At 39.0% G+C, this 22,444-nt stretch overlaps 1 protein-coding gene across 3 annotated transcripts in view; it reads left to right on the forward strand.

Moving 5' to 3' along the window:
- The window catches only part of LAMA4 (laminin subunit alpha 4), a 141,991-nt gene that overhangs the window by 19,636 nt on the left and 99,911 nt on the right, over positions 1-22,444 (forward strand). For all 3 annotated transcript variants that reach the window (XM_043890041.1, XM_043890043.1, XM_043890042.1), the window contains one exon: positions 18,567-18,668. In XM_043890041.1, the coding sequence (XP_043745976.1) occupies positions 18,567-18,668 (102 nt within the window). The remainder of the gene's footprint in view (positions 1-18,566; positions 18,669-22,444) is intronic.

Raw genomic sequence — 22,444 nt, forward strand, 5'->3', positions numbered from 1 at the left:
GCCTGGCCAAGTGCCTTCAGGATAATAGTTGCTCAAGAAAATAGTTCACACTTTCCTTATTTGTTGAATACCTGCTTTGTGCCACACACTAACCCAGACCCTGAGTAAACAGCGCTACATCAAAGAGAGACACAGAGGGAATAAATGACCATGCCAAACACTGAAAGCCAAAATGGTGCTGAGTTTTCTATTTGTGGCACATGTGCATTCTGACACAATCCTGTCCTATACTCCTGATGAGCAAATCAGCATTCGGTGAACCACGGCGTCCCTAGGCTGTTCATTCCAGGAGCTCTGTGCCACAGGCAAGAACGCCTTTTAAGCTAAAAGCTTTGTCTTTCCCACTGTATATGGAAAAATTGACTATGCACTTTCATGAAGAAGGTCTAGCTAAGAAATGTTTATATTGGAACAAGCCCCATCTCTAAATCTGGGCTTGTTGTTGAATGGTATTTTGTTTCCTTGGATCAGGGAAGGGGTCTGGAAACATCTGTAACTAAATGATCGCTTTAAAATCAGTACAGTTTCCCCCCCTTATATGACAGATAAAATTACTTTAAATCAAACACTCTCAGCCTTCCTCATCCATTTCCTTTCATAAATGTGTATTATTTTGCTGTCATTAAAACGGCAGTGCAGAGAACTGATCTATGGCACTTGAGGAATTGTCATCTCTACAGTCATTTTCTTTTCACTTTGTGTACTTTACCTTCACTTTTATAAACATGTTTTAGCAGAATAACTATCTGTATCAAAATAGTAATTTGGGGACAAAATTTAAAAGCTACAAACAGATAATACCAGATTGTAAAGATACCAGATTGTAATGTGCAGGTTATTTATGGTATTTATCAATGTAAAATGGAATGAAATAAAGATTTAAATTAAATGGTATTTTACCAAAATCACAAAATAAAATTTTAGAGGAGGGAAGTCAGGGAGAAAACTTGTGGGAAATAATCCCAAATAAGATGAAGAGAATGGAAATTCTGTACCAACTTTGAATATCATTCATGTTCTAAAAATAATAGAACTTATGAACAGTTTATGATATTGTAGTTAACATTTTGTGAGTATAGATTTACAACTTGTTGGAAAAGTTTTTCTGTTGTTGTTTTGTTTTAATTAGCTCCCCAAATTTAGGAGCTAAATGTTCAGGACGTAACTCATTTGCCTTGCCTTCTGTAAGTGGTTAGTGTTTGATATATTTGTTTATTATGAGCTGTTTGAAAACAGCCCTGTCATCAGAGTCTCTGAATAGACCACCACTCTGAAATACTTCAGTCATGGCCTAAAGATTCCATCTCCTGAGCCTTCTAAGTGCTTGACACGTAGAGATGTAAAATGTTAGCTTAATGAATTCTACTGCTCACATTCTGCAAATAAGAACACTTGGGGTTAGATCACATTGTCATTTGCCTCATAAAATTTGTCTTGTAAAATACATCAAAGGTAGCATGTAGATTCAACTTACAATCCTAAGCTTTGAGCCACTCACAAACCCTCTGTGTGGGATCTAGCCTCCTTCAGTGTTGAAGGATGAAGGTGTTGGTTTCATGGCCCAGTCAAAATGGGAGTGATGGTATTTTATTAGTACAATTTACAGGTCATAGTTTTCCTGTTAGGTGGGGCCAGATGTGTGTCAAGCTGTCACACTTTCTGCCTAACCAGACATCTGCTTCTGACTCATAAGGGGAAACACCTGCATATATTACATGAAGGGGGCATCTTTTCCCAAGGCCCATTGTCAGATCCCTCAAATGAAGCAAGGGAGGTGTCAGGGATGCAGCTGGATGTCATATAACCAGCTTCTAACAAGAGTTGACTTCTTTAATGAGTAATCACATTATTTGCTTCACAGTCTATTTCTATCTGTACTAAATAGAAACCGTTAAAAATTGAAACACACCAGCTATAAATTATTATATTTCAATTACAAAAAATTGCCATATGCCAAATCTAGTAATACAGAGGGCTGATGGACAATGTTTCCTATCTGAACTGAGCCGCACACTCAGAGCAAACCTAAGCAAGGTTTAAAGTGTTCTCCTCCCTCATCTGCCCCAACTTCTTCATCCCATCTCACCCCACTCCCTCACCCTCATGCCTGGGGAGTGGTATTCAGACCCTTTGATGACTGATAGCACTCAGTTTTGAAATTCAGGAGATGGTACTAATGGAATAACTTTAATGAGATTCTTCATAAATTTAATAACCAGGAGCAAATTTAATTTTTATCCCAGATATGCCTGGGAAAGGCAGAGATAGACAGTGTGGGCCTGTCTGCAGCCCCAGATGAGGTGTGAGCTTTAGCACAACCCTCACTTTTTTTTTTTTCCTTTTTCCTTTGGCCATATCATGTGGCATGTGGGATCTTAGTTCTCCAACCAGTGACCTGGGCACTGGAAGACAGAGTCTTAACCACTGGACTGCCAGGAAAGTCCCACAACCCTGCACAATTCTTAACATCACTTATCATCATCATCAAAAAGAAGTGTGGTTTAGTGGAAGGTACACTAAAGGTGGCATTAACTTGCTCTATGTAACTGACTTTAGATAAGTCCCTCACTTTTCTAGGTTGCAATTTTCCAAACTTTAAATGAGAGGTTAGATGAAGGAACCACTAACATCCTTGGCAGCTCTGGAATCCTGTGATTCTGTAATGCCAAGATACATTCACTACATATTCATTAAGCGCCTGCTATGCAAGGCACTGAGGCTACAGTGAGAAACCAGAAAAATCCAGATTCTGTTCTCAGGGAGTTAAGTCTTCTGAGGAAGAAAGCCAGGAAACCAGGTGTCACTGCTGAGCTATGTCCCATAAAGAAAGACTTAGAGCTTAATGAAGAGCTATCAGTTAAAACAGACAACCCTGGCACAGATGCATCCAAAAGGAAGGGAGAAAACTAACAGCTATTGAACCCCTTCCATTGGGCTTTAAATGCACAATATTAGTTGATCCTCACAACCACTCTGGGAGATAAAATGGTGATCATTTTCATTTTTTTTCCCCAGGAAAAAAAAACAAAAAACAAAAAAAAACCTGAGACCTCGTGTTAAATAAGCCAGGCAAGGTTAGTAAAACTGGAATTGGAATCAGATCTCATGCTTTCCACTGCTCCAGTTTGTCTCCAGGGGATTTAACTACAGTGAATTATGGCTTCTCGAAGGAACAGATTGTAGTACACCACATCAATACACATAGGAGATAAAATGGTGAGGTCTAAAATCTGGGGGTATCCTCAGTGCAAACATATTTGGAGGAGAAATTCACTCAACAAATATTTACTGAGCTGAATCACTGCCAGATGCATGGTTGACAACTGGGGACTTGAAACATGGATATACATGTGTACACTTCTTAAAATGCCAAAGAGTAGATTTTCAACTTATTCTGACAACATGGGGTGCAAATTCTAAAGAAAAATTACCTACAGATATATGTTACAGGAGGAGTGGAGGATCTATTAGCTGTTTGAAGAATAAGGGGAAAAAAGAGACAGAGAGAACACATTTGAAAAGAAAATTGCCCTACCTACGAAATGCTCTTAATTTAACAACTGACTGCAATTCATTGAGAAATCTATCAAAATTGATACTTGAAAGGGATCCTTCCTTTGAATACAATCTCTTATCTATTTGGATTCCTTGAAAATATGTTTTATCAACTGAACAGGGGAAATCTGTCACTTCTCCCAGATTGTTATAAATTATGAAAGGAGGGTCCAAATATGTGAAGTGCAATCCATCTTTAGATGGTGCAGTTTCAGTCTCCAGACGGATAGAAGTCACTTTGCTAGTTCTTTTCAGTCTATAACTGGCTATTCCAAAAATATGCTTTGTTAGAGATACTCATATCCATATACTTTCCTGACTGTGGTCCCTAATAGAACCACTTAAAAATCTGTTGTCACCCCAAATTAGTATTTAGGATGATTACCGCTTAAAAAAGACCTTTCCACTTCAACAAAGAATAGTTATTTTCCAAGAATTGATGAAATGTATATGAAATGTAAAACTGGGTTCAGAATGTTGGAGGAAATCATGGGTGTGATTATGGTTTTGCCTGTTTTCAGAGATAAGTCCCAACTAGAATAAATAGGCACCCTTAAAGTCCTCCATATTGCACAGGTAACCTAGGACACATAGCTTTACTGACAGAATAAATTAATAAGTGTAAATCAAATTGTCATTTAAACATTTTAGAAGAATCTAAAAGTTGGTGTATGCTTTAACTTAGACACACCTACAGACTTGTGAAAGGCTTCCACATAAGATGAGGTAGCTATTAGCTGTATGATAGAAAACAAAGGAAGAACAAATTAAGGAATGTTCTTCTGCTTATTTTTTTAACTGTGTGTAATGATAATGGTACATAAGATGAATAACAAGGAAGTTAATATACACAGGCAGCTGAATCTATTGTCATGACCACATTAGTCACTTCCTAGAGACGGTATTTTAGAGACCTCACCAGGTCTAGACATGGAAATCCAATAGCCAGCCAATATAAGTGGGACTTTGTGTTTTTCTTCCTTCCTTTTGTTCTTTCTCTTCCTTTCTTTCTTTTTCGTGAGCATTTGTATCCCCTACATGTATCTTAAGAAATAAAATATTGCCCATATAGTTAAGCCCATATATCTTCAATCTCACTCCTCTCCTTTACTCTTAAATTGCCTGACTTGGTAGGTTTCAATTTATTTCTTACACTTTTCTTTATATACATGCATCTCTACCTATTATATAAAATTATTTTGCATGTTTTAAAATACAATATAAATAGTGTGCTGTTTCTATTCTACGGCTTGCCTTTTTCTTTAATATTTTTTAAAGACTCATTCATGATTGGAGGTTTTCATTTGTGAGATTTGTCAAGTTGCTCTTCAAAGTTTTACATGATTTTTCCCTCTCTTCGTTCCTTCTTTACAAGTTCAAATCCACTTTTTCAACTAAGATATTTTCAGCATCTACTGGCTATTTGTTAATCACTCTAATATTCATAGATAATAAGGATACAAAGATGAATAAGACACTCTCCCTGTTCTCAAGGAGCTCATGGTGATTTCAGGGGGGCGGGGGTGGAGTGTAGATTAAAACTTGCAGTCGGGACTGTCCTGGCAGTTCAGTGGTTAAGACTTTGTCTTCCAATGCAGGGGGTACAGGTTTGACCCCCTGGTCAGGGATCTAAGAGTCCACATGCCTCATGGCCAAAAAACAGAAGCAATGTTGTAACAAATTCAATAAAGACTTTAAAAAAACTTGTAATAGCATGTTCCATGTGCTCTAATGAGGTGTGTACAGAGTGCCACGTGAACACAGAGGAGAAGCAACTGAGTCTGAGACTGAGAAAGGATTCATAGGTGATGGAGATGAAAAAGGCACCCCAAGACCCTGTTGCACAGTACATGCAAAGTCAAGGTGGTCAAGAGAATAGTATGTTGTGGGGTGGAGGAAATATGTAGTTAAATTAGAGCAGAGGGAGCTGAGGTTGAACGTGAAGAGATCATTAGAAATTGTATTGTGAAATAGGAGCCTTGTATGTCATGCTAAGGAATTTTACTTACTCATGTATGCAATGAATAAAGAGCCATTGGGAGGTCTGAGGCAGAAAAGTAGTATGGTGAAGTTATTAAAAATTACCTCTGGTAATAAAGAATGGACCAGAAGGCAGAAAAACTGATGATCAAGAGAAGAGAGTGAGTGTAATTATGATAATCCAGGAGAGAAATGCCAAGATTCTGAACTATACACTGGTATTAGGAACAAGGAGGAAGAGTTATTTTGCTAAATATTTCAAAGGAAGAGTGCAAACTCTATGAAATAATAGTATACAAAGGGTGACAGGAGGTGGGATCAGTCTTACCCAGGTGGAGGCAATAAGGGGCGCATTGTGTACAGAGAATTTTAAAACAGTAATAAAACTTACTAAACCACAATCTGCTTTTTATTAGCACTGTGTGCCAGCAATTCTAAATAATGTCCATGACAAAATTCTCTTCCTAAAAAATCTTCTGTTGTCTAAGTTCTAACCAGTCGCTGTGGTAACTGTTAAGTTTTAACAATATAACAAATACGTAAGCTTCAAATTAGCACATTCCAGTTAACTTAACCTTGATAAACATTGTATCCTACACAGAAATTAATTTGGAGAACATCCAGTCCTACTGTCCAAACAGATAGAGATATTCATTTCATTTCAGTTCAGTTCAGTTCTGTTGCTCAGTCATGTCCCGACTCTGCGACCCCATGAATCGCAGCACGCCAGGCCTCCCTGTCCATCACCAACTCCCAGAATTTACTCAAACTCATGTCCGTTGAGTCAGTGAGGCCATTCAGGAATCTCATCCTCTGTCGTCCCCTTCTCCTCCTGCCCCCAATCCCTCCCAGCATCAGGGTCTTTTCCAATGAGTCAACTCTTTGCATGAGGTGGCCAAAGTACTGGAGTTTCAGCTCCAGCATCAGTCCTTCCAATGAACACCCAGGACTGATCTCCTTTAGGATGGACTGGTTGGATCTCCTTGCAGTCCAAGGAACTCTCAAGAGTCTTCTCCAACACCACAGTTCAAAAGCATCAATTTTTCAGCGCTCAGCTTTCTTCACAGTCCAACTCTCACATCCATACATGACCACTGGAAAAACCATAGCCTTGACTAGACGGACCTTTGTTGGCAAAGTAATGTCTCTGCTTTTTAATATGCTATCTAGGTTGGTCATAACTTTCCTTCCAAGGAGTAAGCATCTTTTAATTTCATGGCTGCAATCACCATCTGCAGTGATTCTGGAGCCCAAAAAAATAGTCTGACACTGTTTCCACTGTCTCCCCATCTATTTCCCATGAAGTGATGGGACCACATGCCATGATCTGAATGTTGAGCTTTAAGTCAACTTTTTCACTCTCCTCTTTCACTTTCATCAAGTGGCTTTTTAGTTCCTCTTCACTTTCTGCCATAAGGGTAGCGTCATCTGCATATCTGAGGTTATTGATATTTCTCCCAGCAATCTTGATTCCAGCTTGCTCTTCTTCCAGCCCAGCGTTTCTCATGATGTACTCTGCATATAAGTTAAATAAGCAGGGTGACAATATACAGCCTTGACGTATTCCTTTTCCTATTTGGAACCAGTCTGTTGTTCCATTCCCAGTTCTAACTGTTGCTTCCTGACCTGCATATGGGTTTCTCAAGAGGCAGGTCAGGTTGTCTGGTATTCCCATCTCTTTCAGAATTTTCCACAGTTTATTGTGATCCACACATTCAAAGGCTTTGGCATAGTCAATAAAGCAGAAATAGATGTTTTTCTGGAACTCTCTTGCTTTTTAAATGATCCAGCGGATGTTGGCAATTTGATCTCTGGTTCCTCTGCCTTTTCTAAAACCAGCTTGAACATCTGGAAGTTCATGGTTCACATATTGCTGAAGCCTGGCTTGGAAAATTTTGAGCATTACTTTACTAGCATGTGAGATGAGTGCAACTGTGCGGTAGTTTGAGCATTCTTTGGCATTGCCTTTCTTTGGGATTGGAATGAAAACTGACCTTTTCCGGTCCTGTGGCCACTGCTGAGTTTTCCGTATTTGCTGGCATATTGAGTGCAGCACTTTCACAGCATCATCTTTCAGGATTTGAAATAGCTCAACTGGAATTCCATCACCTCCGCTAGCTTTGTTCGTAGTGATGCTTCCTAAGGCCCACTTGACTTCACATTCAGGATGTCTGGCTCTAGGTGAGTAATCACACTATCCTAATATTCATTTAGAGAGTAAATTTATAACAATTCAGAATTGTGTAAAATAGTTTCTGACTTGAGACTCTAAATTCTGTGATACTTCATTTACCTCCATTTAAACCATATATTTGAAATAAGCAAAGACAGCATAGTGCTTGTAAAAAAGAAATAAAATGTGAGTACCTAAACTTTGTCATTCTATATGCAAACAATTCCCTGATTCTTGCAGAGTTCACTCTTTTGGAAGCATTTCCAAAAACTACATTAATGAAAAATATATTCATGTGATTTAAAAGCATTAATTCATTACTTTTTCCTTTTATGTTCCATAATCTTTATCATTAACCAATAATATAAGAAGAAAAATAGATTAGGGAGAGAATATAATAAGGTCACCGTGGGATAGATTTAACTCCATGTGCTTACAGAACTGGAAAAGGACTTGTCTAACAAGCACTTGGAAACAAAAGTGTGGTACGGAAGAGTGAGATCGGGGTTATATAGAGAGTTTTGGGGGCCACCAGAATATAGATGGAGGCTGAAATTGTGGGAGAGGTTGACCTCACCAAACAAAACTATGTAGATAGAAAAGAAGGATACAAAGGTTATCTTGGGGAACACCAACCAAGTAGGAGCAGCAGAGAAAGAAGAATAACCTACCTTCTGTCCCCTCAAATGCTCCCTGACCCCAAATACTGAAAAAGACAGGCAGGAGCAAAACCCAAAGAGGGCGTGTTCCTGCAGGGAGAAGAGAGAATTTCAAGGCAAGGGGGTGCGGGGAGGCGGAAATCTCAAAAATATTAAGTACGGGATAAGAACAAGTAACATTGGAAAAGCAAAGCCACAAAGACATCACCTGACAGCTTTGTCAGGGCACTTTCAGTAGCACAACGGAGACAGAGGCTGAGATTGGCGTAGAAGGAAGCAGAGCCAGTGTGACTGAGTTCTCACTCACCAAGCTTGGCTGGGCAAGAATGGAGGAAAATGAAGAAGGGGCAGAGCTGAGGGAAGGTGTACTTACAATTTGAACCTGAGGGAAGAAGTCAGGGCTCATCCAATACAGGACCCAGCACCTAACTGTACTCTGCTTCTCCTCTTCCCTGTGGGTACAGAGATGGGTGGCATGTTAGGGAGGGAGGTTAGGTGTTGGAACAGAGCCTGCTGGCCACAGATGTGCGAGCCCCAGAACATGGATAGAGGGTGAGTCTTTCCTAAAAAGAGGAACACGAACTCCTCTGAGGTGGGCAGAGGACATTAGGACGAATCACAATAAAGGTGAGTTTTGAGAAAGAGAAGAGAGGTAGTATGAGATTTTGCAACCAGTGACCTCCATCTTCTCATTAAAAGAGGAATGATTATCTCCTGAGATTAAAAGGATAGAGTAGAGATTTGGCATGCATTTCTCCTTTCCTACTAATTCACCATAGTATTTTTTCTGTGATGCATAAACCCATGAGGAAGAGCATAAAGAATGACAGGTACTGCCAGTCACATTCTGCTTTGCATCCTGAGTGGTCTGGTGTGAAGGCAGCAATGAACTACACCAGATACCTCAAGACAGAGACAGGTACATCTACTAGCAATGGAAATTGATGAAATACCCCAAACAGAGGACTCATCCAAGGAAGCACTGCTACCTACCCAGGACACACTAAATAGGAGCCATCATCAGTCTACAGACAATTAAACGTCTCAATTTCTTGTAAAAAATAATGGTAATTGAGGCAGACATTTGCAATCCTGTGGGTAATGATCAAATTGGAATATCTATAAAGAACACTTAGCTCAGTGCCTGGAGTCTGTCAATAAACATTAGCTGTTATTATTCACAAAAAGCAGTTGAAGAGGATAGAGATGTCTGCATCTTACAACACTGATTCCCACTAAGTGGTTAAGGAGTCATATCAAAATCCCCTAAACCTTGTAATTCTGAAGTTATTCCTCTCTCCTTGCTCATAAGGCTAGCCCTTGTGGTTCACATCTCTTCCTTTCTTGGAAATGTGTCCATGGCATTTGCCCCAGTAAATTAAATAAAACTGAGTCAGTTTTCAGATATTAAAAAAAAAAAAAAATTTGGCAGAGGCTATGTTGTGTAACCATAACTTGGAAGGCAAGGAGTGAAATGCACAAGCCAGCAACATGAGGCAATGTGAGGAGGACCTGGAGCAGAAAGGCAGATGCTAGCAGGAGACTTCTTTTCTTTTCTTTTTTTTTTAAGAAAAATCTAAGGGAAAAAAGGCATTGCTAAAGCCCCATTATGTTCTATAATTGGTAATCACTACTATAAATGAGCAACTTAAAAGTGTTTTAAGTAACTTTTCAAGGAGGAAATTAAAGAAATTTTCATCAACATTAATGAACATAGTCATGCTCCAATCCAACTCTTCAAAAGGAAAATTTTTATGGCTCTGGGGCGCTAAACTTTTCTTGTTTGATCCTCTTGGTTTTACAACTAAAGAGAGCTATTTATTAGCATGCATGGTAAGTATTTCATCACAGCCTGAGTCTGGTGTTATCTATAAGTCCAAATAAGCATTTGACCAAGTATGGGGTTTGAGAACAGTTATTTGAGATCTTTGAGGGGAGTACTGGTTTCCACACCCAGGAGAATGCCAAGAAGACCTACAAAGTGTGCTGAGGAATAGCCACAGAAATACAAAGTAAATGACATGATAAATACCTCTCCACTCTACAAAATCAAACAAACTGACTTAACTGTGGACAAGATAGCAGTGTTACGTTCCTCAGAATTCCTCAAGACCTAAATCAGTGTCTCTAGTTCATTTGATGATTACATTGAGGACTGGAGAGTTTTATAAGCTTGCCAAGGAACGGCAGATAGAGCTCCTAAGCAATAAGCACAAAGGTAGTTCTAAGAGCCAACTAGGAGAAACCAGCACCATGGTTTGTGTTCAGCTGATACCCTAGCTTTATGATGCCAATCCTAAGAAGAAATATCTTTGAATTGGATAAACCCCTGAGGAATGTTGAAACCACTTTCCTAATCAAGCTATGGTGAAATCACTGTCAAAATCTAAAAATTAACTTCGCCTATTGAAATGTAGGGAATTTCAATTACGCAAACAAGAGCTTAAAGAGACCCAAGGGAGGATACATGGGTAATTCTCTCCATATTCAAGTAAAGTCAATCAAAAAGGCAATTTCTTGCTAACTGTAACCCATTGCATAATGCATTTAACTTATTTTGGCACTTCCATTACACTTTTGTATATGAATAATCAGAACATGTTACGTCCTATCCAAAAAAAAATAGAGAGGCAAAGTTATCAATAGCTTAATTAAGGACTGCCTTCCATGACAGATACTTTATCTTTTGTTTTTATAGATATAGAAAAAAATAGCCTGTGAGATGCCTGCATGCATGCATGAATGCTAAGTCACTTCAGTCGTGTCTGATTCTTTGTGATCCTATGGACAATATGCAGCCTGCCAGACTCCTCTATCCATGGAGATTCTCCAGGCAAGAATACTGGAGTGGGTTGCCATGCCCTCCTCCAGGGGATCTTCCCAACCCAGGGATCAAGCCCACATCTCTTATGTCTCCTGCATTGGCAAGTGGGTTCTTTACCACTAATGCCACCCGGGAAGCTCGTGAGATGCCTACCCATGTAATAAATTAATATGTTCTTAGAAGTCACTCTTCCCCAGCAAAGGCTAAATTGATTTATTTTTATTTTTTAATATTTATTTTTATCTATGTATCTGGTTGTACTGGGTCTCAGTGGTGGCATGTGGGATCTTCAATCTTCGTTGCGCATGGGGGATCTTTTAATTGCAGCATATAAGATATTTAGTTAAGGCATGCAGGATCTTTTTCAGTTGCAGCACGTGGGATCTAGTTCCCTGACCAAGGATCAAATCCAGGCCCCTTGCACTAACAGCCCAGAGCCTTAGCCACTGGACGACCGAGGAAGTCCCTAAATTGACATTTTTAAATAGACTAAACTACTGGTTGCTATTAGGTCCCTAGATACTATCTGATTTTAATTCTGCTCAAGTTTTAAACAGATGGAAGTCAGCACTATGTAAGATCCAGAGACTCTTGAGTAAAGGCACAAAGCTTTAGATACTAAATTAGCATAACATTCAATCTTACGGTGACTAAATTTTAAGGTGACTCACACATTAAAAACGAAAAAAAAAAAATGGAACTCAGTAAAACTAGAGCTAAAATCATTGTTACCTGGAAACAAGAGAAAAGTGGATTCATTATGCCTATACAAAAATTGAATCAGGAAGGTAACTGAATGTGGGCTGTTAAATTTTAAGAATACTAAATCAGAAGATAGCAGTGACTCTGTATGCAAGTGAATGAATTTAGAGAAAAAGTTTTTTTAAAGCTTTCCACATTCAGTCTTAGTAAATTAAAGCAAAAACTAATGAATCAGAATTTTAGGAGTCCAATTCAGAAAGCAAGATGAGTTGAAACATTTGTAAAATGTTTGTAGATCCTTGGTTGAAGACACAGTACAAAAATTCCAATAATAGGTCAAATCCTATTAAAATAGGCACAGGGCTGTGAAGTATGCTCTCGGTAATGGAATTTTATTATCATTAATTCATTATTTGTTGGAACTGGAGAGTCTGTTTCTCTCTGAGACATCAAGTACCTACTCAGAGATCTCAAGATATGTCTCACTCTCTCAGATGACAACTTCAGGCTTCTCCTAAGTCTGGTCAATTTTGCCATTGTTAGTTTTTTAATGGGTGACTGGAGACCTCAGATTCCTAAAGAAGCTATTAGACCATTTAAGCTGTTTAGTCAACTAGGATTTTCAACAGTAATTCTGAAGGTCCTCAGTTCAGTTCAGCCCCTCAGTCATATCTGACTCTGCGACCCCATGAACCTCAGCACGCCAGGTTTCCCTGTCCATCACCAACTCCTGGAGCTTGCTCAAACTCTCGTCCATCAAGTCAGTGATGCTATCTGAAGGTCCTAGAGATTCAGTATCTATGTGAAAGCAATGGCTTGTAGCCAATTCCAATCAATTGGCTCCTCTGTGATAAATTTGGAAAACACAGTGAGATTTTTGTGAGTTTTTAACTTGAAACAGTATTACTTTGCTTGGTACTCACTTTATTTGATAACTCCAAGAGATTTTTAGGAGTTTGTCACAACCAAAGGATGCAGACTGAACTGTACTTCAAAAGACTACAATTTAAGAACTTTTAAGAAAATTCAAAACATATGATGACAGTGTTGTTGGTTTAAGTCTAGTGTTTTCAAGGGGATTTCTTTCAATGAGGACAAAAATGATCAGCTGTATAAATGTTATCCTCTTTGTTAAGAAACAATCTTAATTACAACTATATATAGTGAAATAATTAACATTGTGATTATGTGATGAACCTCTGGAAATAATGCCTTCTGCAGGGATATCAACATATATATATATATATACACTGTCATTTTGAGTTCTTTTAAATATAAGTGGCACATGCATATACCATACTAATATCCTCCTAAGGACCATCTAGTTCTAATTTCTATAAATATAAAATTAGTCAAGTACACATACATTGATTTTTACTCCAAGTCAGACATCACACTAATCATAACAAAGTAAGCAAATGGCAATTTTAACTCTTATTCTTCAAAGGCAGAAGTAAATGTTATTAATTAATCCAATCTCAGTGTCAGAGCAGGAGGCAAGCTGTAGTAACAGAGTGGCTTAATAGTGGAGAGCTGTAAAAGGTCTACAAGTGATTTGGTGGAAAGTAATTGGTCAAAACAACAATGTAGCCGAAGTAACTTGTTTAGAAAGTAAATATTCTGATTCAGTGGCTTTTATATACTAATAATTGGATATATTTTTAAGCATGTACCTATTTTTTTTTTAATTTTTCTGGGGCTTAAATGAGAGATTTTACATTTTTATTCATTTTAGCCTCCTTTGGATTTGCTGTTTATAATAGTTAAACATTGGAAATAACCTGAATGCCCAACAAAAAAGGTTTGATTAGCATATATTAATGGTACACCAGATGGTTAACAGCTCAAATTGATAGTCAGACAATGGATCTAATTTCTGGGTCCACCATTTCTTATCTGTGTTATTTGATCTGGGTAACAATTACTGTAAGCCACACAGATCTGATCAGCCAAATGAAGGTAACAGAAGCTACCTCATAGGGCTATGGTGGGGTAAAAACAAAAGACCTATACAACATGACCAAAGCAGCGACTTAAGCATGGCAGATATTTATGCTCAATTAATTTAAAATGTAAATTAAATACATTTTTAAAATGTACTTATTTATGAGGGGCATCATGGTATAGTAGAGAAACAAGACTTGGGTCAGTCTGAACCTCTCACAAATCCGTGTGATACTGGACACACTGCTAATCTTCCCTCACAGTTTGTTCACGTTAAAACCCAAGAGCTCTGCTGTGCTGTGCTTGGTCGCTCAGTTGTGTCAGACACTTTGCAACCCCATGGATTGTAGCCCACCAGGCTCCTCTCTCCATGGGGAGTGGGTTGCCATGCCTTCCCGCAGGGGATCTTCCCAACCCAGGAATTGAACCAGGGTCTCCTTCATTGCAGGCGGATTCTTCACTAGCTGAGCTACCTGGGAAGCCCAAAATGCAGATATTTACATCTAATTCACAGAGTTGCTGTGAAAAGTAAATACTATAACATGGATAAAATACTCATCACGATACTTGGTACATAGACTTTCAGTAAATAGTAATCATATTATGATTATCATCATTATTGCAATTATCATCCTTGTTATTATCATCAATTTTTTAAAGGTTGTGGCACCATGCCAGAAGGTACAAATCCCCTGAGCGCTCTCTAAATCACCCACCCATGTGTTATACAGTTGTGTGTAGGTCAATCTTAGAAAGGCAAGAGGATTCAGGGTGGCACTGAAAGATTGTAAGACTTCTTCTCTTGCTTACACCCACATGTATATACACAAACACATCTTTGTTTAGTAAATTCTGGAGAATACTTTCAAGGAAAGCAGACAGGTAATATTTTCTTTGTAAGAAGACTATTTGGCTTTCAGTTCAGTTCAGTTCAGTTCAGTTGCTCAGTCATGTCCGACTTTTTGCAACGCCATGAACCACAGCATGCCAGGCCTCCCTGTCCATCACCAACTCCCGGAGTCCACCCAAACCCATGTCCGTTGAGTTGGTGATGCCATCCAACCATCTCATCCTCTGTCATCCCCTTCTCCTCCTGCCCTCAATCTTTCCCAGCATCAGGGTCTTTTCAAATGAGTCAGCTCTTCGCATCAGGTGGCCAAAGGATTGGAGTTTCAGCTTCAACATCAGTCCTACCAATGAACACCCAGGACTGATCTCCTTTAGGATGGACTGGCTGGATCTCCTTGCAGCCAAGAGTCTTCACAGGCCTCTAAACATCACAGGTCTTGGATTACTTAAAAGATTATTAAGCAGGAGCAAAACTAAAAAAATAGCCACATTTTCATTCTTAAAAATATCACAGAGGTCAATTTTTTCAGTTTCTATAGAATTTCGAGAAGAGATTTAGTAAAAATTAGCAGAACTTTCTGGGGGGAAAATGATGAAATATTTTTACATGAAAGAATCAGCCTTAAACACTCTTCCTAAGGATGCTCTAGCTTCTCTCGAACCACTTAACAATCTACCATTCCAAGAAATTCTCTAAAGTTCTACTATACAAGGTCTAAGGTATCAAGTGTATGGGGTCTATTAGCGGCATGAGAAGCTCCCCATATCCAGGATTTTTATTATCCGATAGTGGTGCCTTCATGTGAATTTTAAAATGTTGCCTCCCTTCTGGATAGATGAGTTAGAAAATACAACCCTTCCAGGTGTACAAAACCCAGCAACAAAGGAGCTGGCCAGGCTTCCAACTTTTTTGTTGCCCTCTCAGCAGGGGGCCAAATGACTGTTCCACACAACCTTGTCCCTGCCTCCCTTCTCTACCCATCTCCCACAGTATGAGACCTGAGCCAGGACATCTTTCACATAAGGTCAGAGCCTTTGCCTAGTGGGTGGGTAAGTGGATAATGACAGAGTGAAGTCACCTCCTAAACTTGGTATAAAGTAAAGATTTCATCTAGTACACAGTCCAGTCTAGGTAGTGGTTGCCTGAACTGTGATGAGAAAGACTACAGACCCAATGCAGCCCCAGTAGAGAGAAGTGAGTAGATTAGCAGGATCAACCACTGGTTTCCAACAGCATGTATGCCTCAGATGTCCTATCCTAGTCCAAACCATTCAAATCACAAGTGTTCATTGAGCAATGACCGTGTACAAATCACTGTGAGTGCCTCTTTGAAATAATCTTTTTAAACCTGGTCTCACAAAGAAATTTCATGGGGTCTTTTAAATATACATATTCCTCAAATTTTTTCAGTAAACCTAAAATTATTCTAAAGTACAAAATCTTCCCCTTTTTTTGTTGCTTTTTGGGTTTTTTCCTATGTTGTGATAATTTTAGTTTTTTAAAAATGAGTCTCTTAATTTAGCTAGGGCTTTAGGGATATAAGAGATTAGTCACTGTCATATTTAAAATGATGCATTCATTCAGGGCAAATCTTAATTTTCTTTGTCTGCTTCAGAAGAAAGAGCTGCAAGAATGCCTAAAAGACTTGAGCTACTATCAATTTAAAACACCCTTACAGAAATTTGATTCCTTGGGCCAGAGGAAGGTCTTTACTATAGTTGATGGTACAAGTGGAGCTTTTCATGTACTGCTTCCAGGCATCATGCACTGCTTTTCATGTACTGCTTCCAGACTCTCTGCCACCACCAATGTGTTTTTCTGTTTCAAATACACCTCCGATCTCTGCCCCACTCCTTGGAAGGCATAGAAACAGAGGCCAGAATGGTGGTTACAGGGGCTGGGATGAGAGACAGGCAAACTGAGAGAGGTTGGTCAGAGTATAACTTCCGGTTAAAAAGCTAACAAATTCTGGTTATCTAATGTACAGTTAGTAATAAAGGTATTATACATTTGAGAGTTGCTAAGAGAGCAAATCTTACATGTTTTCATCACAAAAAAGAAATAGTAATTATGTGACAAGATGGAGCTGTTAGCTAATGCTATGGTGGTAACCATTTTGCAATTCATACTCTCAAATCAGCATGTTGTTTATCTTAAACTTATACAATGTTATAAGTCAATTGTATCTCAATGAGACTGGGGGAAAGAGTTAAACAATTTTTAAAATACAATATTTATTTTAAAATGTAGATTCTTTTGCTTCACCATCAGACCTACTGAATCAGAAACTCCCCAAATCAAATGTCCTTAACTTGGGCAGTTAGAAAACAGAAACCACTGGTTTGGAGGCTCCTGAGATAACTAATACTAAGTCCTTCACTACTGTTATCCATTCCTATTATAATTAAAAATTTCACCGTATGTGAAATTAGGTGGTCTGAATTAAATGCTTCCTACAGCAATTTTAGCACCTTTTCCTCTCTTGTTCCCTAGTGGAACCTGAAAAAAAGTATTACCATCGACTATAAAGTCTCCATTATAAATTGGTCCCCTCTCAGCCTTTTCACTTAGAAAGACAGAATTTCTTCACCTTTTCTTTATTAAAAAAAAAATGTCATTGTGCTCTATGAAACTTCTTTCAAATGGAATATATTAAATTTTAGTTTTAGGACTACAGTGTTTTTATACTGTGAATGGTATCTAGTGAGTCTTTCTCTAGAGAGAAACAAGCAAGAGGAAATGGCTTTGTGTAACAGTCAGGGACCTCAGCCAGATACAATGAAAAGTTTCCTGGTCAAAGGACAGTACAAACTACAGTGAGTCACTGGGGGGTGTGATGGGAACGCTCTTACTTTCTAAGTTTGTGGAAACAACCCAGATTCTTATCTGTCTGGAATTCTTTAGATGTAAATCTGCCTGATAGGCAAGGACTGAACTTCCAGACCTGTGACGGCATGGCATTTCTGCCTTGCAGCGCTGAAACATTCCAAAGAAATGCAAAATACATATCTGTAAGCCAGGAACCATGGCATAAACGAGGAATAATCTCATAGTTTCTCAACCTGACTCCTTGTGACATTTGGGGAGGACCATTCAGCAAATGCGAGATAGTTTACCGTCACAACCCACAGCATCTCCAGGTTTAATTATCTCACCACTAGAAGGACGGAAAACAATGTATCTCTCACAGTCACGCGGATAAACAAATTACAAGGACGGCACCTACACACAACCCACGACATGTGTAAGGATTCATTAACTTCCTAACCCCTCCGTTCAAAACTTTAGGATCTGAAAAGAGGATTTTTTTAAGGGTACAACTTTATGAGGCACACCTTTTAAGTCGTTATTGGCCACAGCCAATAATTTCTGAACCCGTTAAGTATTCACAGGGAGCACGATGTAGTTGTTCACCCTGATGTGGTTTTGTTTTGTCTTGTTTTGGAATGAAAGGAAACATTAAAAAATTTCTCCTTCATTGTTACCTAAAATCTTGTCATTCTTCCTAACAACGTTGTACGGTGTTAAAGGTGTTCTGTTGTCCGCACAAAGTGACGGGACTTCGCGCAGTGCAGACGAGGTCACAGTGTGCGCAGGCAGCTGCACATCGCGAGAATTGGGCGCCATTGGTTCTCGCGATGTCCCGACTGCGTCAGGAGCCCTCCCCCGCAGCCCCCCATAAACCTCAAAGAGTGGGAAAAGAGGAAAGAAAGATATATAACAAAGACAATAGAATGGTAGCATAAATAGTTCATTTCAGTATGTGTGCTGTAAAGAAATATGTAGATCGTTTACTAATCATCTCTTGCTCCTCCCAGAAAATGGTCCCCAAAATTGACCTTTTCAATCATGAAGATGCTTTTGTTGTGTCTGTTTCAGAAATGCGACGCTGGATTCTTCTTTGCCTACTCGGAAGAATGTTTGCCCTGTGACTGTAATGGTAATTCCAACGAGTGCTTGGACGGCTCAGGACTCTGTGTGGTAGGTCGGGGGCATCTGTCACTTTTCATATATTTCACGGAGCCTTTGCATCTCTGGTGGAGATGAAATATTCTTCCTGGACATTTGAGCTACGGAGGAGCAAACTGCTAATCATGCTTTCTCTTTACCCTTCAGCTTTTCCTGTAAAACACCTCATATAAACTGCTTATGATTGTAAGTGGCCACCAAGGTGTATCGGTGAATGTGCCCCTGTCCCTGGTGGTAACTACCCCACTACGTTCAGCAGCTGGTTTCCAGGTATCGGCCATTGGGGATAGGACTGAAAAATAATACACAGAGGAGGAAACCATCCATCCAAATTCCTCCGTAATAGTATAGTTTGCCATATGTTTGGCTTCATTCCACATTAACCAGGAGAATAAAACAGTTGTTTCATAGCCTATTTTGTAACTTAAGATTGTCAGGTCTATAGATGAAAATTTCCTTAAAAAAAAATATTTGAACCCAATAGCTAATAAAAATGAAAACTTTGGCTTTGTGGTCTTTGTAACTCTGTAATCAAGCCCCCAGAGACTTCTTCCCCCTTAACTGGAATGAATTTTCTAGTAGACAGTGAAACATGATAGAGATTTATGAAGAAGACTGAAAAACCTTTTAGCAAAAGTGCTTGCTACATATTTCCCATTTTCACTGAATGTATTGAAAACCTAGTGAAAATGGGGATTGAAATATTTACCAGAAGTGACTTCAGTAGAAGTCATAGGAGGCATTTTTAAAGACTTATACCCTAAGATCATGTTTTCCTTCATGAGCTATACTACATAGCAGAAGTGGATTCTTCTAGTTCCCACGAGGCAAAAGAAGCTTTCCAAAACGCAAGAATATTTTTGCATGAACTGGAAACTGCAAGAATACTTAAATACACCTATCTACCTCAAAATTAGCATAATTGATGGCATTAGACAGATGGTTTTGATTATAAGTGGTCTTCATGGTGTGTACACGAAGGTGTTATTTTACTCATGCATGCCATTAAGATGCAAATTAGAACATTTCCATTTATTTTAAACCTAACAATTCGCATTTTTCTAGGGACAGAAGTAAGTGGCAAACACTAAAGGTTGCTAATGCATTGTAGTGTTTGTTTAGTCCTGGTGTTTCTATTTTCCCCTTCCCCCATCTTCTTAAATAACCATTACATCCAGGATGTCCTCTGTAGCAGTGTAGGCACACGCAGCTGCCAAATCGACCCCTTTCTAATGCTTCCATCTCCGGTTTCCTGTTATTTTAATCCCAGTGACATTTGAAAAGAGAATCCCATGAATGCATTTGAACTAATAATGTACATCTCTGATAATTTGACCAATTAAGGGCTCTTCGTTATCTGGTTTATTTAAGTGTAAGACAATAGGGACTGGCCAGACCATCAGCTGCTTTTAGGCAGTCAGTAAGATGGAAGACTGAAGTAAATTAAAGGGGGGAAAAAAAATCCCTCCTGTTATGCCTATGGAGAGCTATGATAAAACTACTCTTCCTTACAATGACCTTGTCAAAAAAGGAACTATCGTGGTTTTATCTTTGACCTGGATTTGAGCTTCCAAAGGGGGCGGTCGTCATGTGATTCCTTCATAGTTTCTGGGGCATACAAGGTTCTGATAAAAGTTTGGGGATGGACTTGGGTATAAACATTTATAAACACACTCAGGTCAGTTCCCAGTCTTCCTGTAATTACTTTGTTCCAAGACAGAACATTAAAAAAAAAGCCATCTTACTTATCCTAAAAGTGGTCCCTCCACCTCACCCTACCTAGAGGGAAGTGTCTTTTCCCCGATTAAAGTAATATATGCTCAAAGTAAAAAAACAAACAAACAAAAAAACACAGATATATACTATACATGGAATTCAGAGTGAAAAGTCACACACAATCTTATCTCCAAGAGCTAAATATGTATCTATATTCCTGTAAATTTAATTTAGGTAAGTAAGACTAGATGATGGGCTTCCCTGATGACTGAGACTGTAAAGAATCTGCCCGCAATGCAGGAGACCAGGTTCAATTCCTGGGTCAGGAAGATCCCCTGGAGAAGGAAATGGCGACCCACTCCAATATTCTTGCCTGGAGAATTTCATGAACAGGAGCCTGGCGGGCTGCAGACCATGGGGTTGCAAAGAGTCAGACACGACTGAGTGACTAACATTAAATGTAAGTGAGGAAACAGAAGAGACTTGCCAATATGAAAAGAATATGTTGTTACCTAGTTGGCAAATACATTGTCTGTGGTGGCACATTGGAATCAAACTCACATTTTTCTGTTACCTTTGTCATCCTCGTTCCAGTTTGCTGGTCAAGCAGGGCCAGCTTCTCAGCTCCTGCCCTTAGGAGCTGTAACCCCGGCTCGTTCTCAGCTCCACCTAACACCTGACAGCTCACTCTGGGCACCAGGGTTTCAGTCAGCTCTTATAGTTCGCCTGACCTAACTCATTTCTCCCACCTTGGTTGCATAAGCAACCAAAAATAAACAGCCTTCTTTTGTTTCATTTTATTTTGAAGGCTTGTAATTCCTCTGTCTTGTCTTCCCCTGTTTGTTTTTAATTCTCCCTCCATTCCCATATTCAGTTTCAATTTAACCTTGTATTTTACAAACTGAATTTAAGAAACTAAGTCATTTGACAATAAAATGCAGAGAGTAGACAAAGTTATGCTACCATTTTAGACATACCAAAAAACTTAGAGATTTCTTTATAAGAGGATTGCCAATTCTCCAAATGCAGAAAGGTGGCCAAATGACAAGTAGCTTAACTAATGAAATCCAATATGTACTGATGGTCTTTTCAAAGGGCTGCCTTGCATCTTATCAGAATTTTGGTGCATTGGGCAGAGTTTTCAGCAGAATCAGCCGGTCGGAGCCCCAGAGGCCAGGCAGCTCCAGTGGGCATGGTAGATTCTCTAGGAAAGCACCTGAAAGAGGCATGAGAAAGGAATTAAGGTGTAGAAATAGAGGAGACAGATGGCTAGTGATGGGAATGCCTGGTCACTGATAACCCATACTTTATCCCAGTTCTAGAGGCTAGGTACAGAGAACCAAGAAGAGGTCATGACTAAGGCCAGTTACCATCTAAAGAACCGGTGCTTCATCATTAGCAGAAAGCATGGGGCCCACTGACCAGAACTAGGGTGGAGAAAATCTAACTTGAAATTCACCACTTACACAGGGTTCCTTAGATTCTTTTGACTAAGGATTGATTTGTTGATTTCATTTATCCACTTAACAAATAAGCATTTTTTGAGTACCACTTATCTGCCTGATACTATTCTAGGATCTGAGTTAAGTGGCCTCCACTGTGTGGACTGAAGGATTGTAGGGCAGAACACTAGTTGAAAATGCCTGTGGATGTGACCAATGTAATGAACTTCAAAGCATGAGGACCATGAGAGCTTCAGAAATCTATGCAGAAACCCCCACTTGCTCAGTAACAATCAAAAAAAAAAAAAAAGACAAAGAGATTTTGAGGTCTGTGCCAGAATTTCAGGGGAAAAAAAAAAAGCTAAATCTGAATGAAAATAGATTTGAAATCACTCAACCACAAAAACATAATTGAAACCTAGAGAAAAAACCATCAAGCTGTTAAGTGTTCACATCTGGCTGGTGGAAATGTGAATGGATTTTTATTTTCGTCTTTTCACTTTATAGTATACCTGCCCAAGTGTTCTACAACTGTCTGTAATAATTTTATAATTAAAAAGATTGATGTTCAGATGAACTACTACCTCACCCTAAGCACAATGGAGAAAGGGAAGTAATTCAGCATATTTA

This window comes from Cervus elaphus, chromosome 28 (assembly GCF_910594005.1).
Source record: "Cervus elaphus chromosome 28, mCerEla1.1, whole genome shotgun sequence".
NCBI classification, from domain to species: Eukaryota; Metazoa; Chordata; class Mammalia; order Artiodactyla; family Cervidae; genus Cervus; species Cervus elaphus.